This window comes from Vanacampus margaritifer, chromosome 3, assembly GCF_051991255.1.
Source record: "Vanacampus margaritifer isolate UIUO_Vmar chromosome 3, RoL_Vmar_1.0, whole genome shotgun sequence".
Taxonomy (NCBI): domain Eukaryota; kingdom Metazoa; phylum Chordata; class Actinopteri; order Syngnathiformes; family Syngnathidae; genus Vanacampus; species Vanacampus margaritifer.
The window spans coordinates 13504636-13523167 of NC_135434.1; the positions used below are offsets into that span (position 1 = coordinate 13504636).

The window sequence follows — 18532 nt, forward strand, 5'->3', positions numbered from 1 at the left end:
ACCAGTGATTGCCAACAACACTGTTGTGGCCTGAGAGATCATCAGGTGTTCTGCGAGAAACGAACCACTTTCATGTTTTCATTTGTAAGAGAAGTCAGATTTTAGAATTAACACATATGCTGTGGTGACTTCAGATATGAGTTTAATTTGGTCCAGTCTTAAAAAAAAGTGATTTCATGTTAAAGATTAGATAGCTCTTAATATGGAAGAAAAAAATGCACTGAGCTGTCACTAACGTCTTACAAATGCAATTATGCCATCTAGTGGCAGATAAAAATTACCTCAACACAAAACAATATCACATTTGTTTTTTATAGTATAGTAAATCTTTTTAATTTTAACTCAATTTTATGAATTATTATTAAATTACTGGATCAATTACTAGTTTAATATTTTTTCCATTGGTTTGTTAACAAGAGTATGAAAACTTTGTATGACATTTTTTTTAATTGTACATTTTATTGTACATTTAGAACAGATCTAAAATTTGCGATTTATTGAGGGTTAACTATTGAAGTCATGTGATTAATTATGATTAAATTAATTAAATTAAAAAATTAATTGCCTGACACCCCTAATATAGTAATTGTACCATTAAAATAGAATATAAAGAATAATTAGTATATGCTTCATGATTTATTCTTTCCGTGCATAACTTGGCCATCGGGGGCAGTATAATATCGTGAAACACGTGATTTCTGGAACTGCAGTACACAGAGGATAAAGAATATAGGCCTGTGAATATTGTTTTATTTTTTCCGTGTGCATTAAAACATTGCCACAATGATGCTATACTTTAGCTTGACCATAGGATTTCCCATGACGTGCTAGCATTAAGCTAGCAAACTTAAAAGTCAATGTTATGTGGTTTCTATTAAATACACGTTTTATTCAGTTTGTTTAGTTTGGCACTAAGCTGTTAACTGAGAGTGATCATTTTGTCTTTGGCTTTTTGCACAATTTCACCATAAAACTGGTAATGGAACTAAATGATTAGCACATTTAGCTTTTTTTGGCCAGAGACCCAAAGACCATAAAACCCGAAACAAACTAAATGCTTGTCTCTCCGCAAGTGTGTTTTGCTTTGGCTTTTTTTGATCACCACAGAAAAGAACAAATGATCAAAGTGCGCAGATAACTCTAAAACATGCAGCAGAGTTTTTATCCCCATTTGTATTTCGTTTTCCGCCCTAATTTGTGCGGTGTGCCACACTGAGAGCTGCTTGGACTATTTTGGTGTCGTATTTCGCTCCAATTGCTTTGTTTGTAAAGAGACAGTTCCTGTTGTGGCCCATTTGTGTTGTAAAATGAAATTTGTGTCTGAGCTCCATCTGTTGACATGATGTCTTCATCACGACAGCTTTGAGACCAATCAAAATGATTTATTAGGTTTGGTGTCTTTGTGATGTGACGCAGGCCTCGTTCTTCTCCACATGCACACAACTTTGTCAATGGCATCACACAATGTTGTTGTTTTCTTTTGCTCAGCGCACATCTGCTGTCAATGAATGTCTCCAATGGTAACCGCATGTGTCCAAAGGTCGCCGATACGGACCGGGCAGACATAGCCGCCCGCCGTGTGATGTACAGTGGTATCTCAGAATGCCAGTGACTCATGTTTTTTTTCGAGATATGCGTCGACGATTTGTATGTATGTGCTGCGGCTCCGTTTATGGTGACGTAGCAGTTGATTGAAGGTTTATAAATACTGTAATGTCGATGCTAATTTCTGTTAAGGTTGACTCTGGTGTTTCTCATTAAAATTAAGTTAGCAGGCTTTCATTAGATGAAATTTTGTTTTGAACTCATTCCCTGCCATTGACGGCTATAGACGTCAAAAATTCATTTGAACTATTTCTATTAGTTTAACATTTTTTTCCCCGCTTTTGTTAACAAGAGTAAGAAAACCTAGATTTTTTTTATTGTACATTTAGAACAGATATAACATTTGTGATTAATCGTGAGTTAACTAGTGAATCTATGCGATTAATTACGATTTAAAAAATGTAAACCACTGACGCCCCAAATGTTTAGTTGTTTTTTTTTAAATCACGTCACGTCAGGCGATTATTATTTTTTTTATTGTAATTAATCGCATGACTTCAATAGTTAAGTCATGATTAATCACAAATTTTATATATGTTATAAATGTACAATAAAAAAATGTCCCTAGGTTTTCATACTCTTGTTATACTATTTATCTATTTATTCATTTTTGACATCTATAGCCGTCAATGGCAGTGAATGAGTTAATAGGGGTGTCAAAATCAGTGCATTAATTTTGAGTCAATTTAAAGTTCCTTTAACACCACTAGTTCTTTTTTTAAACGGATGATTAATGACCGCCGCTTACTTGGAAAGCCTGCACTGGGGGAATTCCAGTCGTAATGCAGTAGACACGTCCACGTAAAAAAAATTTGCAGTAATAAATGTAAAAATAATTTCATCTATTTGTAGAGACTGGGGTCAAGATGTATTTTACAATTTTAAAAATGTCCAGAATTTCACACACGTCCTGTTCAAAATTAATATGGAAAGAAAAATGCACTGAGCTGTCACCTATGTCTTACAAATGTAGTTATGCCATCTAGTGGTAGAAAAATGCCCTCAACACAAATCAATATTACACTTGTTTTTTTTACAGTATAGTATATCTGTTTAATTTGAACTACATTTTATTAATTATTATGAAATTACTGTATCAATGACTAAAAGATACAACCATATTTCTATTGGTTTAACTTTTTTTTTTCATTTTTCTGTTCCCAAGATTATAAAAACTAAAATTTGCGATTAATTGTGTTAACTATTAAAGTCATGCGATTAATTACGATTCTAAATCTTAATCGCCTGACACCTCTAGTTTTTAATGTTTTCACTTTTATGTATCTAAAAAAAACTTCAGCTGGTACAGAGACAGTCAATCGCTTGAAGCAAGCTTTGCTCTTATTTGGAAAACTGTGAATATGAACAAACATGCTAATATATTATAATATCCATCCATCCATTTTCTTAACCGCTTATTCCCCACAAGGGTCGTGGGGTTGCTGGAGCCTATCCCAGCTGGCTTCGTGCAGTACGCGCGGTACACCCTGAACTGACTTTTTTCTCTCAGTCTGAACAGCTTATTTTTTTATTTTTTTAATATCCTACCTGGGTCATTTTTATATGTGGTCCTAGATGGGATACGTATCCAAATACAGGAGTTCCCCCCATTATCTTCTAGTGTTGTTGTTTGTTTGCATTTTGAGTGATGCGTTCAATGCAGCGTGGTTTTTACAGTAATTGGGCCAACATGCACATAAGTCATTTCATAAGTTTATTCCAAGTAGAACAGATAATATGGGGGGGGGGGTCATATCAGGAGAAATACATCAAGTAAGAAAAGCGGCCAGCAGGCTCCATCTGGACTCGATGTTGTGTGCAGCGGTTCTGCTCCACATGTTGCCTTTGATACGCTCACAGCTGGACCCGATCAAAGTCAGGTTTTGTGGTTTGTGTGTGCGTGTGTGTGCGCCTGAGTGATTAGATGTGTTAGGCCCCTTTTTATGTGTGTACTTGAGCGCCACACTGTGTCACTTCCTAGTCGACTTCTTCCTGCAAAACCAACGCACGTACGCGCGCGCACACACACACACACACACGCACACGTGTTTCCCATTTAGCTTTTTAATTTCCCTCCTTCTCCCCTTTTCCTCTCGGCTGTTTAAACAGCCGGCGAGCTGCCTGTAAAAGCCCTGATCTGTTTACATGATAGTCTGCCCGGTGCGAAGCTGTTTAATGCGCTCTCATAAATTATACAAGAACTCTCAGCACGCTGGGTTTGAACGAGCACCACGCCGGGCCACCGACACACACCAGAAAACCGGTTTCGCATTGCTACGAGATCTGATACGGGCCAGGGACTGTTCATTCCCAGTGGTATAACTATCAAGTACTGTATTTTCAAATAATCATTTTTTGGAATGTTTTGAAAGAGTTTCCTCCAACAAATGTCCTTATTAAACTATTTTACAAGTAAAAAAAATAAATAAATAAAAAATAAATCATATTAAACATTAAAAACAATTAATCCTCATATAAACACGCTAAAAACACTTAAATAAAAAATAACCTAATTTGGGTCAAAAATGGACCGAGCCAGTATTTGGGTCAATTTGACCCAATTTTTTAAATTATTTTGGTACAAAATGATCCAAATTTTGGGGGTTAAAATTATCCCTCTTTTTTGGTTGTTTTATGCAAAACAAGACGGAAAGTTGGTTCAAATTGACCCAATTTCGTGGTTCGGTTCATTTTTAACCCAAATTGGGTTAATTGTGATCCAACTGTCTTTCAAGAGTAATTAGAAACAGTATTTATTAGGGGTGTGCCAAAAAATCGATTCTTACAAGAATCCCGATTCTCATTTAGTACGATTCAGAATCGATTTTAAATGTCCTAAAATAGATTTTATTCAAATTATTTTATACTGTTTGCCTTTGTCTGTGTGTGCCTTTATTTGGAGCGCTGTTCATGTTGTACCCAATTTGGCCACTTAGGGGCAGTGTGGTTCCACGTGGTCTAATACACTGTTAAGTTGTAGCCACATTAGAGAGTAGACGGAAAAAGTCACGATCAAGTTATTCCAATAAAAGTTGTTTTTTTGCAGTGTTGAGCCGTTCTTTTAAGTGATAAAAGTGCCGCGAGTAGCGCGCTAATTAGCATTAGCGAGTCAGACTAGAGTAGATCATTACAATTCCTTGCACATCTATAGATTGAAGTTGAAAAATCATTGTCAATCAAATCATTTTGAATCAAAAATCGTTCTTAATCAAAAATTGATTCTGAATCGAATCACAGGCCCAAAAATCGTAATCGAATCGAATTGTGAGACATTCAAAGATTCCCACTCCTAGTATTTATGTATTTTTTAAGTGTTGACAATTATGTATTCAAAAAAATCCCCACTAGTAAAGCTTTTTTCACGTATTTCTGAAAAGCATTAAAAAAAAAAACATAAAAAATAATTTTGAGTGTTTCAAAAAAGAAACTAACTTGTTTTTTTTTAATTACATAAAGCATCTCCATAATATTAAAATTTTCAAAACCACATTTTCAATCTTATCCCATACCTTAAGTAATTTTAAAGACGCATTAAAATAAAGTTTTTCAGTTTTTTAAATGCAGTTTTCAATCCCTTTATTTTAGCTGCTAAATCATCCATTCCGTATGTGATGGACTGATTTCATGCGAGATAAACCACATGTTGTGATTTTTGTCCTTCCTGGAAACCTGTAGAGCTCACATTACTGAGTGCGTTTCAAGTAACTGCTGTTGCGCAGTAGTTTTGAGAATCTCATTTTCAACCCCAAAAAACTGCTAAACTGTTTGGTTTCACTTCACTCACATGGAAATAAAGTGTAATAAAAACATAACTCACCATCACACTCCTTGAAATTCTTGTAGCATGGCTTCTCTGTTGGGATGAAATCATAATTACATTAGTCACAGCCTTAGATAAGCAACATGATATAAAGCGTTGAACTTGTTATTTAAGGTCACGCATACCAAATTGTTAGGTGAGATAAGATCTGGCGAAATTTGCTATGGCGTAGGAGTGAGGAAAAATTACGCGCACACATTGTTTCATTGTCATAATCGTCCACGATGACATCACCAGAAAACTTAAGCCAGTAATTGTTTTCACCTTTGGAAGTTGTTACCGCTTTTTCTCCCGTCTTGCCGTTGCACCAACGTAGAAATCGATCTGGCAATTTTCCGCCTTTGAATGCAGTATCACATGCTCTATTTACACCACTTTTGAAACATTTCCCACCTGTTTTCCTCGTCGATATGCGATATAAATGGCACCGACACAGAATGGGGGGGTGAAGTTGACCCATGCAGGAACTTGTCGTATCACAATCTTCTTGTAAAGGCAGCCATTTTCCTGCTTTCCTCCTATTTTGCTGTTGTGTATAAACGTCACAAACACGGAATGTATATCATTGACTCAGCAATTTTCCACCAACTGAGGCAGTATCAGGATTTATTTTTTTTTGTTCTTGTTTTTTTCTGTATTGTGTATTAAGGGTGTTAGAAAAAATCGATTCGGCAATATATCGCGATATTACAGCGCGTAATTCTCGAATTGATTCGATATGCGGCCGAATAGATTTTTAAAATCAATTTTTTATGGGAATATTCAACAAAATGTCTTACTTAGGGTTAGGACTCACATATTAAGCATGAAATAATGTTATATTAATGGAACATTAAGCCTTAATATTTTATTTCAGTGCTGTTCATACAAATCTTACAGTGTACATGTACAAGTTTACTGATGAGTATTTTGTTTTTTCTGGAGAGCAGTAACAGTATTGTTCATTCGGTAATTTTACCGATTTGACATGTCATCATCATTGCTCTCTCTTTTTTTTCTTTTCTTTTTTTTTTTAAATTTTGTATGCGGGTGAATATGTGTATGCGCGTGTGTGCGTATTTTCTAAATTTGAGTAAAAAATAAATAAATCGCAATAATCAATTTTAAGATTCGTATCAGGATTAATCGGTATCGAATCGAATCGTGACCTATGAATCGTGATACGAATTGAATCGCCAGGTACTAGGCAATTCACACCCCTAATATATATATATATATATATATATATATATATATATATATATAAGCTAGCATTTTTCCACCTCACCATTGCATATATGTCATAGTGTCACTGGCGAACGAGGTTGACCTGACAATGTTCCACTTTCGGAGTTAGCATCATAAAGCCTTTTTACACTGTCTGCGAAATCTGGCCTTTTCCACCATTTTTCCTCCTCACCATTCTGTGTAAATGTCATCGACCCTGCAATTTCTCCCGATTAGGAGTTGGTATAAGAAACGACTTTTCCACTGACTCCCAGCATTCACGTTATTATGCTTATGGCATTTGATTCTAGTATTAGTGAAAAACATTTGACGTGACAGGCGCGTGTAATGCAAAGCGTAATCCATGCGTGTCATGTCAGTGACATTTCCGTGTGAGCGTGAAGCTGATGTCCTGTGTAGATCGACACTGCACAGCGGAATCAGACATGTCCATGTGACATGGCCGTTTACCGATAAGATTTAGTGTAGTGTGTGATGTAGCGGCTCACATGATAGTGGCTTAACATATATAGTGTGTGAAGGAACCCTCATCCGGCTCTGATGAGGAACGCTAAATAGTGTGACATTGCGGCGGGACAAAACAAAGAAGATAAACACAACAATAACAATAAACAATATTCCTATTGTGGCGACTATTCAAATGATCACATGCAATTAAAATTTTGTAAAATTAAGTACTCCAGAAAAAGGGTCAACTATTTTTTTGAGCCCCTATAATAAAATATATATTTTAAAAAAAAAAGCCTACCATACTGTAGGTACTAGGAAAAAATAAAAAAGTATTGTATACCACATGCTCATCTGGATTTTACAGCTAAGTGGAAGCTTCAAACACACTCAAACCGATCAAATTAAAATGCTAACCCAGCAATTTTTTGCCTTTGGGGTTCATTTAGAATGTCATTTTTAAACTACCTGCAGTGTATGAGTTAGCGATCTTCCACCTTTTTGACCCGTATCAGGCACACTGGAATTGGTATGTAAAGTCCATTTCTACATTAAAAAATCAAATCAAGTACTGACCTCGAACCAAGGGACAAAATCAGCCTGTCGATTTTCCACCTTCAGATGTAATATTCGGAGCCCATTTTATGCTACCTTTTACCAGGAAACTGATACCAACACAGAATTAAACTGTAAAATCTAACGCAAGGGCAGCACGGTGGCTGACTGGTTAGCACGTCCGCCTCCCAGTGCAGAGGACGTGAGATCGAGTCCGGGCTTCGGCCTTCCTGGGTGGAGTTTGCATGTTCTCCCCGTGCTTGCGTGGGTTTTCACCGGGTACTCCGGTTTCCTCCCACATTCCAAAAACATGCATGGCAGGTTAATTGAACACTCCAAATTGTCCCTAGGTGTGAATGTGAGTGTGGTTGTTCGTCTCTGTGTGCCCTGCGATTGGCTGGCAACCAGTTCAGGGTGTACCCCGCCTACTGCCCGAAGCCAGCTGGGATAGGCTCCAGCACCCCCGCGACCCTTGTGAGGAAAAAGCGGCCAAGAAAATGGATGGATGGATGGATGGAAATCTAACGCACAATTTTCCACTTTGTGGGTTAGTATCACAATCTCAGTTTAAATTGCCTGTAAAAGTCGGCTTTATTCCAGAAATGTTCTGCCTTTGGTGATGATGTTTTCATCAACCTTTCATCTCTCTTTCTGATAACATAAAAATGTGAACTCTGACATTTTTTTAATATTTAATTATTCATTAAATAATAATAATCATGAATTCATTTAAACAATATTTTATCTAAAAAGAGTCATTTTAGGCCGAATAAATAACCAAAAATCTTTGTTTTCATCAACCTTTCGTCTCTCTTTTTCTGATAACATAAACATGTGAACTCTGCCATTTTTGGAATATTTAATTATTCATTAAAAAAAAATCACAAATTTATTTAAAGAATACTTGATCTAAAAAGAGCCATTTTAGGCCGAATAAATAACCACAAATCTTTGTTTTCATCAACCTTTCGTCTCTCTTTTTCTGATAACATAAAAATGTGAACTCTGACATTTTTTTTAAATATTTAATTATTAATAAAAAAAAATCACAAATTAATTTAAATAATATTTGATCTAAAAAGAGCCATTTTAGGCCGAATAAATAACCACAAATCTTTGTTTTCATCAACCTTTCATCTCTCTTTTTCTGATAACATAAAATTGTGAACGCTGATATTTTTTTAATATTTAATTATTCATTAAAATAATAATAATCATGAATTCATTTAAACAATATTTTATCTAAAAAGAGTCATTTTAGGCCGAATAAATAACCAAAAATCTTTGTTTTCATCAACCTTTCGTCTCTCTTTTTCTGATAACATAAAAATGTGAACTCTGACATTTTTTGAATATTTAATTATTCATATAAAAAAATAATCACAAATTAATTTAAAGAATATTTTAGCTAAAAAGAGCCATTTTAGGCCGAATAAATAACCACAAATCTTTTGTTTTCATCAACCTTTCATCTGTCTTTTTCTGATAACATAAACATGTGAACTCTGACATTTTTGGAATATTTAATTATTCATTAAAAAAAATCACAAATTTATTTAAAGAATATTTGATCTAAAAAGAGCCATTTTAGACCAAATAAATAACCACAAATCTTTGTTTTCATCAACCTTTCGTCTCTCTTTTTCTGATAACATAAAATGTGAACTCTGACATTTTTTTTAATATTTAATTATTCATAAAAAAAACACAAATTCATTTAAATAATATTTTATCTAAAAAGAGCCATTTTAGGCCAAATAAATAACCCAAAATCTTTGTTTTCATCAACCTTTCATCTCTCTTTTTCTGATAACATAAAATTGTGAACTCTGACATTTTTTGAATATTTAATTATTCATTAAAAAGATATCATGAATTCATTTAAAGAATATTTTATCCCAAAAATAATGACATGTAAAAAAAATATAATTTTTTTTTACAGATCCACAGGGAGCCATAAAAGAGCGACTATAGAGTCACATGTGGCTCTAGGGCCGCAGGTTACAGATGTGGGCGGAGCTTACACTATTCAAATGATACTGAAGAGTCCCAACAAAACAAAAGCATGGCTCAGCTTCAACCTCCATGCAAATCATCGTCTGCCGACACACACACACGCACACACACGTTTGCATAGAAGTTGACACACAAACACTGGGATCACTCCGCAAAGCAGCTCGTTCAGTCATTATCTGTTAGAGCCTCTTATGTCCACTCCAGGCCCGATGAGCGGGTCAGCGCTAAAACAGACACTTCTCCTCCTCTGTAAAAACAAAGGCCCCCGCCGTTTGTTTTTCAGCCCGCTAAATCGCAACAAAATGGGGGGCATGATTTGCAAACCAAATGAGGCTCGTATGGCTTCTTGTCCCTTATCCAAAGCAGGGGCTAATTGTGTGCTTCTCCCGCTCCAAAACAAATGACTCCAAAGCCGAGAGCGAGACACTCCTGGAATGAATAAAGGGGATGAGCTATTTGTTAAGGAAATTGCATGAGCTTGTTCACAATTCACTACAGTGTGGCTGAAACACTCTTTCTGAGCCAATGGTTCTTTTGAAAGTACAGCGAACCCACGCCTATTAGCTATTTTTTTTCCTGTGGAACCCATCTTCAGCTATTCATTGAAAAACTCCGCCATTTGTGTTTTTTGTGCCCTGTTAGAACCAAGATTAAAATAGTGAACGAAAACTAACGAAAACTAAAATTCAAAAATATATTTTGTTAACGAAATAAAATAAAAATGAAAAAAGCTTAAAAAAAACTGACTGAAACTACATTTTATGTTTACAAAACTAACTAAAACTAACTATAATTACAGCAAAAATGTCTTTCGTTTTAATCTTTGCTAATTAATTTAATCCATGAGCCTTTGGGGTTGATTTTAAATGTGATTTTAAGTAAATTTATTGAACCGAAATAAGGACGTTTGAAAGTGCAGTGCCACACAAAAGTGACATCATCTAGTAGCAGCCAATAGAAAAGAACCTTCAGATGATGTCGCACCGAGGCGACAACGAAATGCAACGCTAGGTAAGAAATGGTGTTTTACGGGTGACAAATCCACGTCCAGAAGGTCAAAACCCTATCACAGTTTGGCTTTAACCTCAGGTGCAAGCTGGCTACCTAGCTAGCTCCCATGGTGCTCGTTTACCTGCTGCTAGGAGGGAGCTAGCTAGCTAGCTAGCATCATCGGCTAAAGCCAAACAGTGGCAGGGTTTTTACTTTCTGGACCTGGATTTGCCACCTCTGCGCACAAGTCATACACATTTAAAATAATAATAATAATAAATAAATATATAAGTGAAAACTAATACTGAAACTAACTAGAACTAAGCTTTTTTTTTTTAATAAAAACTAACAGAACCAGCCTGAAAACTAATTAAAACTAACTAAATTAAAAACACAAAAACTCAAAATAAAATAAAAACTAACTAAGATGAAAATTCCAAAACTATAATAACGCTGGTTAGAACATCATCAGATGCCACAAGAAGAGAGGAAACTAGTCATTGGTGTCAAGGAAGTTTGTTGTCGTGATACATCTTAGCTTAGCTTATTTTAGCATAGTGTACTTTCTCTACTTTACTGTATTTCTGTGAATACTGTGACCTGTGGGTCTTCACCCCCAACCCTAATGAGGCCAAGCCCTATGGAAAACAGATGGATATCTCCATGACCTCAACCTAAAACATCGGTTGAGCTTCCAGCTGTTAAATTGTGCATACATTTTCGAGGGCTGACATTCTGTATATTTGACTTAAACTGGAGGCAGATGTTGCGATTTATCCGTATCGAGCGATATCTTAAAGCAAACGTTCAAACTCCAATTGAACTTTGTACGTGGTGGTCTGCACTGTAACTTTAGAATAAGTATTCCGTGCTCATAATATTATTACAAGACATTATCTTATTTGATGTCTCTTATTGGCACCCAGCTGAGTCAAAGCCGTGTAACCAGATCTTGTGAATTAATAAAAAAAAAGAGGCATGAGTCAAATATGAATCACGAGGTCTCTGCGTTAGTGGACGTTATGTAGCTATAAGCCTTTTTTACGATGTCTCTTTCAGGTCAGCTCAGCAACACATTTAGTTCAATCGTTAATGGTCTGAGAGGTAAGTACAATACGATTAAGATTAGGGGATTAAGACTTCAAGTTAATCGTGAATACCTTATGCCGTATTGTTCATAATAGCTGAGCCCATTTGAACTCTGTTGCTAACCAAAACAGAAACAACTCTCAGTCTCAGTAACATACATATATAAATAAAAAATAACATCTTAAACAAACATAAAAGTAGTAGGTATAATTGCTTTGGTAATGCTAATTACATCTGAGCCTATTTGAACCCACCAACTCATGTAAACTGTTTCCGAATGAAAGTGTGGAGTCTGATCATTTGTCTATGAACTTAAACTTAACTTTCATTTCGAAAAACCAGCTAGCTTATTGCTAAATGCCGAAGATGGGCTCACAAAACTAGCGGCAATGTTGTGGTATTTAAAGCCCTTTAACCAATGGATATTTGAAGACAAATGATGCAACAATGCATGTACAGTAGACAGATGATATAACAAACCTTCGCGGGCATATATTCTTTATCCTCATACGGACACTTACATAGACATGTAGAAATGTTATTACTCTGCAGTCTGCACATAATTTGAGTGTACACACACATGGACGTACCGGACAGTTTTCTTTGCACTACCATTGCATATGTTAATTAATCAGAGTTGTCGTTCTCAAGTGGAAATCTGCATAAGCCACGCCCTTATTTTCCTAAAAAAAGGCCATTCAGTAGACGAGAGGCTTAACACAGAATGAGCATAACATTTTAATTGAGAGCCGAGAATGAACAAACAATGCACAAAAAAACAAGTGTGTCTTTTAGCCTTGAAATGCAAATAGGTACAAGTGCATATATGACGTTGCAAGAAAATCCTGCAGCTAGTACTGCTTAGGGAACACCCAGAGAGACAAAATGGGATCAAGGATGCACAAGCACGTATGCTAACATTAGCCTCGCATGCAGGTCATTGCTCTGTCCGCCGCTACCACCCACTGCACAGCACCTGTGTGTGTGTGTGTGTGTGTGTGTGTGTGTGTGTGTGGTGAGAGCTGTGAGGAAAAGGTCACGTCTGGTCGCAGTCAGGAGTCTCTCATATGCACTGGATCAGCCGCAGCAGAGGTCAAGGGTCGAGGGGTCGAGCCCCTCCAAGCCAATCACAAGTCGGCATCGGCCCGAGGGTCTTTTTTTTTCTTTTTCTCACACACCAAACGCTTAGATGGGATCAGTGGAACATGGCACGCCTTTTTTATGATACACATATGCGCCAATGGTGACCTGTTCACTTTTTACCACGTCTGGTGTTTGTCACTTAGCAGCCAGTGTGAAGCCAGACGTTAAAGAATTAGAAGCAAAAAAGTTCAATCGTCCGAGTTGTCTTTTTCTGATTAAAAAGAATAATTTTGTAATTTTCTGGGAAATATAAAGTCATATAATCAAAGTCTTTTTTTTGTGTTTTTCAAGAAGGGATGATATTTTGCTTTTGCAATAATGATAGCTAATATTAATGACTTTTATTTTTGCTAGAAAAACTTTTTCTTGAAGAAAAAGTCAATAATTTTAAAAGAATAAAATAACATTTCCAAAGTTGTATTTTTATTTTTTAGAATATACTGTAGCAAAAAAAAAAAAGTCATTTTACAAGAATGAAATAATTATTTGAGAAATATACAAATATTATATATTTTTTTTATTTGTAATTTTTCTGGGGAAAGTATTTTTCAAAAAATATTTTTTTTTTTTACAATTAAATTTGTTTTATGGGAAAAACAGCAATATTATACGATAAAGTTGTTGTTGTTTTTACAAGACAGTGGACATATTATGAGGGGGAAAATCGTTTTTTTTGTGAAACAAAAAATTGCAATATGAGAATAAAGCGCCTTTAAAAGCAGCAAATTGATTAGAAAAACGGTAAATTATATTACTGGAACCAAGTTTTATTTTTACAAGAGCATGTATTTATTTATTCATTTATTTATTTATTTGTTAATTTATTTACCGTATTTACATACAGACTTACTGCACTGACTGGGCATCCTCATTGTTTATTACTTATTTTGTTTTTATATGGTATATTTAAATATTCATATATTTTTAAATTGTAGTTTTTCGTGCAATGACAAACAAATTCGTATTCTGACGGTAATTTTCCGGGTGCAAAAAAACATTTTATGGGAATAAAGTATTTTTTTAATCAGAAAAAAATGTAATCAGCCTATTCGAAGAAATATTAAAAGAACAAAGTTGGTATTTTGCGGGGGGGAAGTAGTACTCATACTAGAATGAAGTTGTATTTTCCCCAAGATGAACACTCTACCCTCATACTTGCCTGCACAGCCACACAAGCTTTTCGGATGGTGACAGTTTGACCCTGGAACAGATTAATGTTCCATTTTTTCCCTATAGAGGGGGAAGGAAATGGTTTCCCTTTGACCTCATAGGTGGGGATGGTGGTCTTCTCCCAAGGGACCCTGACATTTTATGTAGGGTTGTGGGGAGGGGGGGGTTGTAACAATGCAGATTAGGCGCTTGAACAAGGATAAATGCATCAACAAAGTGCAATACAGTACATTACATAGATTGATAGATATGGGTAGGGGGGAGTTGATTTGTCTTGACACTTGTTAGTGAGGTTTCAAGAAAGTCAGTACTAGTGTGTGTATGCGCGCGTGTGTGCGAATGTGTGCGTTTGGCCCGATTACTTGGTTGAGCCACGTTACTTTGATTGACAGCCGCAACTACCAGCCTCCCTTCCCGCCCGCCTCTCGCGCCTCACGCAGCGGCTGCGCTCCGATTGGCCACCGCCGGCGATCTCAACCAGGTCAACGGCCACAAGGGGGGCGGCGTGCGGCGCGGCGATTGGTCCGAGTCGCGGTTCCAACCTCGCGAGCCCCACGTGGAACGACGCCTCCGATTGGCTGGCGTGGCCGCTCGGTGGGCAGTCCTCCAGTTTCGGTTAGCTTGGAGCGTGAAACCGCGTGAGAAAGTTGCATTGAAGAGGGAACTACAGCCGGACGGCGGACTACTGCTCCGGCCGCCGCCACCACCGCGTATTTGGAAGTAGTTGTTATCTAAACTAACATAATATTTCCTGTTTTTTTGCCTTCAATCGACTGCTATGTATCCACCATAAGTCAGCGGGGAGGTAAATATATCAAAATTAACAATTCGTCGGACGGCTCGAGTGAGTCAAGTGGAGGCTCTTCAGTGCAATTAACTCTGGCGAAGATTTTGTTACTGACGGATACTTTCCCCCCCTTTTTGACTCGGAATACATCGGACCAAACCTTACAAAAACAACAACAACAAAAAAGCGTGTATGGTGACTACCCAGCTCTTTCCATTGCTCACCTGGTTCTTTTCCGCTTCGAGCTCCCCGGTGCTTTTCTGCCTGATTTACGTCCACGGCTTGCTTGGCTCCCAAGTGTCGGTCGTCGTGTGGACAGGACGACGGATGGCTTGGTGAACCGGAGCACCACATCGGCAGCACCGACCTTACCCCCACCCCCACTCCGAGTTTGGTGCCTCTCAAGGGGAGCATCGTGACGGAAACGGGAGGACCCCCCCCACCTCTCCTGGTCCGGAGATAACAATGTTCCCCCAGGGGCGACACCCGGTAAGACCCCTGGCTATAACCACCCCACGCCCCCTTTGCTGTTAATCACCTGCCTGTAACATCCTGACATAGATTGCAGCCATATTTCATTGACTGCTAATGCTAAATTGCTAATAGAAGTGGCAGAAACCTTATTTAATTGATTGCTAATGCTAAATTGCTAATACAAATAGCTCCAACTATATTTCATTACACGCTGACGCTAAATTGCTAGACTGATAAATAAAGAGCAACAATCATATTTCATTGACTTTTAATGCTAACTGGCTAATACAAATTACAACAGCTACGTTTTATTTAGTACTAATGCTATTTAGATACAACTCAACTGCAACCTCATTCAATTGATTGTTGATAGGCTACTGATTTTCCCATTAAAAATAGACCAGCATCAACCATATGCCATTGATTTACCAATCAGTAATACAAAATTACGAATACAGTCTGGATCACTACTGCCATATCTCATTGACTGATAATGCTAAATTTCTAATACAAACAAACTACATTTCATTGATGGCTAAAGCTAACTTGCTAATACAAAAAAGGCAGTGGATATTTTTGCTGTGACCGGCAACTCTTCTGCTAGCGCTATTTTGCTGTGAACAGCTCTGATTGGTCAGTCGCCGGACTGAGTCATGCACTGGGCGTGGTTCCTGCCTCAAAGCCTACAAAATGGACAGAGCAGGATTCCAACCCGTGACCCCACATTATTAGGGCGATTGCTTTAACCATTAAGCCAAGAACTAGCACACATTCACTGGCGCAGAATTTGTACTTGTAGTTTTCACGCTATTCACAGTAAAATAATGCTAGGTGGCGAGTTGCCAGTCAGGGCAAAATATCCACTAAAGTATACATAAATGGCAACAATCATATTTCATTGACTGCTGATGCTAAATTGCTAATGCACAGATCAAATACCACATTTAATTGACTACTAATTAGAAATGCACGATACTATCGGTAGCCGATAATTATCGGCAATTATCGACAAATTTGACTTCAAATAGATAAACCAGATAATAAAAAGTCTGCCGATAATAATAGACTTGCTGCGTTGGTCCATCTGTTGTGGTTGTGTCTTAAGTTGTGCCCAACTTCTCAACCCCTCCCCTCTCCTATGGTAGTGTCGCATATTTGTGATGTCATAATGCGCAACCTCGTGTTCGCAGTTGCCAGTGTTGTCTTTACTGCGTTTCCCCAAAATGTTACTATGCAGTTTTTTGTTGCATTTTTAAAACATTGTTTGTTTTGGCAAACTAAAAATGAGTTACTGGATGTCTTTGAAGCAGAGATATCAATCAAATTCAGCTTTGTGGTGCTTTACACAATGTTTCAATGTATTTGTACTTGTTAGACTTATAGTAGGACTCGAAAGTATATTTGTATTCAAGTTCATTTTGCAAACAATTATCGTCTTACCTGTCAGTTATTGACATCGGCACTTTATAAATTATTAGTTTATCGGTATCAGTTGAAAATAGCAATATCGTGTATCCCTACTACTCATGCTAAATTGCTAACCATGTTAAAGGGGGTACCGCACAAATGCTATTTTTAGACCACAAGGTCATGTGACTTCAGCAGCTTGAAGCGGAAAGAGGTCAAAAAGTGTCAGGCTCAATTGACAACCTATGCTATTAGTGCTTGTTTTGTTCTCGTTTATCTCCGGGAAAAAAAAACATACAGAGTAAACTGAGCTGTTATGGAACTTACAGAACTTACAGAAACGACTCCAGACACTACGACCGTCCACATATGAAGGATGTATTCTTTATTCGTTTCCCGAAGCCAAAACTTCAAAAGGAAAAATATGAACGTGGATCAACTTGTGCAGACGTCTAAAAGAACTGTTTAACGTCCGCAATGTGAGCCTTTTATATCTAGTAGACTGTTTACATGCGTCTAGCATGACGAGCCGGCCGAGTTTGACCCCCTCGCTAGACTCATGAATATTAATTAAGTGTGGTGATGTATATCTTGCGCTACCCCATTGGATGCTAATGGCAACAAACACATTTCATTTAAAAAAAAACATATTTTATTTAAGGTTTTTCCCCCCCATACAATATAACAAAAACAAGAAAAGAAAATAACAAAACAAAAAAAACACACAAAATGAAAACAAAAATATTAAAACAAAAAACAACAACAACAACAACAGGTGGATTGCCATTATATTCAAAAATGTGCACAACACAAAGCGAAAAAATTTAGATGTAGATATAAATATAGCGGCAGAGCTTATAACACTAGTGACTAGTTAATCAAATGTTTGGTGGTTCATAATTAGCAATCGAGTAGTGTCAAAAAGGGTTCCCACAATTTTACAAATTTATCTCTTAAATGATTTTCATCAAAAGGAATCCGCTCCAGCCTTACATACTGTGTCATTTCATTTAGTCATCTCTTGAAGCGTGGGGCTTGTGGAGTGTTCCAATTTAGTAATATTAATTTCTTGGCTACAACCATACCGATCTTGAGAAGCTGCTTTTGGTGAAAGGGGGGTGGGGGGGGGGGGGTCTCTGTCAAGTCAGAACAACCAAATATTGCCTGGCTGCACCACTATTTTACATTGTTTAGAAAACCATTTAAATATTTCACACACAAAAATATTCAGTACAGGGCAAAGCCAAAACAAATGTATGCAAGTGAGCCTTCAGCAGTACCACATCTATCACACAAAGGAGACACAGATTGACATTTTTTACTTGGTCTGGTTTTGGAATAATGAATCAAGTTGAATTAGTTTAGTCTGTACCTGGAGTTTATAGAACATGTTTGTATGCTAACCAGTCCAAACAAACAAACAAACAAACAAACAAACAAACACATTTCATTGACTACCCATGCCAAATTGCTAAAACAAATAATGTAATGTAATACAAATGGTGATTCTCATTTTCCTTTGACTACTAATGCTAAATTGCTAATACAACCGTACCCCCCCCCCCCCCCTTCCCCGCACACACACACACACACACACACACACACACACACACACACACATTTTATTGAACACAAATGTTAATACAGATACCAAGAACACACGGCAGTTGGAGTCCTGCGGGACATATAAAATTACTGCAAAAACACATTTATTTAATATTGTGGTTACATATTTTGAGGCTGTTCCTCTGAGGTTTTATTTGTCTTTAGAATTGCACGGCGGACCACATCTGTTCTCGCGG

At 37.0% G+C, this 18532-nt stretch overlaps 1 protein-coding gene and 1 long non-coding RNA gene across 2 annotated transcripts in view; one reads left to right on the forward strand and one right to left on the reverse strand.

The window, feature by feature from the left end:
* Positions 1–3353: 3353 nt before the first annotated feature.
* On the reverse strand, positions 3354–15216 carry LOC144048943 (uncharacterized). The gene is made up of 4 exons (XR_013293456.1): positions 15074–15216; positions 5819–5951; positions 5423–5458; positions 3354–3597 (listed from the first exon to the last, which is right to left on the reverse strand). It is a non-coding gene; the product is annotated as an uncharacterized LOC144048943 (long non-coding RNA).
* The window catches only part of LOC144048942 (transducin-like enhancer protein 1), a 28693-nt gene continuing 25358 nt past the window's right edge, over positions 15198–18532 (forward strand). Inside the window, exon 1 of the mRNA XM_077561446.1 lies at positions 15198–15338. Coding sequence (XP_077417572.1) covers positions 15315–15338 — 24 coding nt within the window. The 5' untranslated portion in view covers positions 15198–15314. The remainder of the gene's footprint in view (positions 15339–18532) is intronic.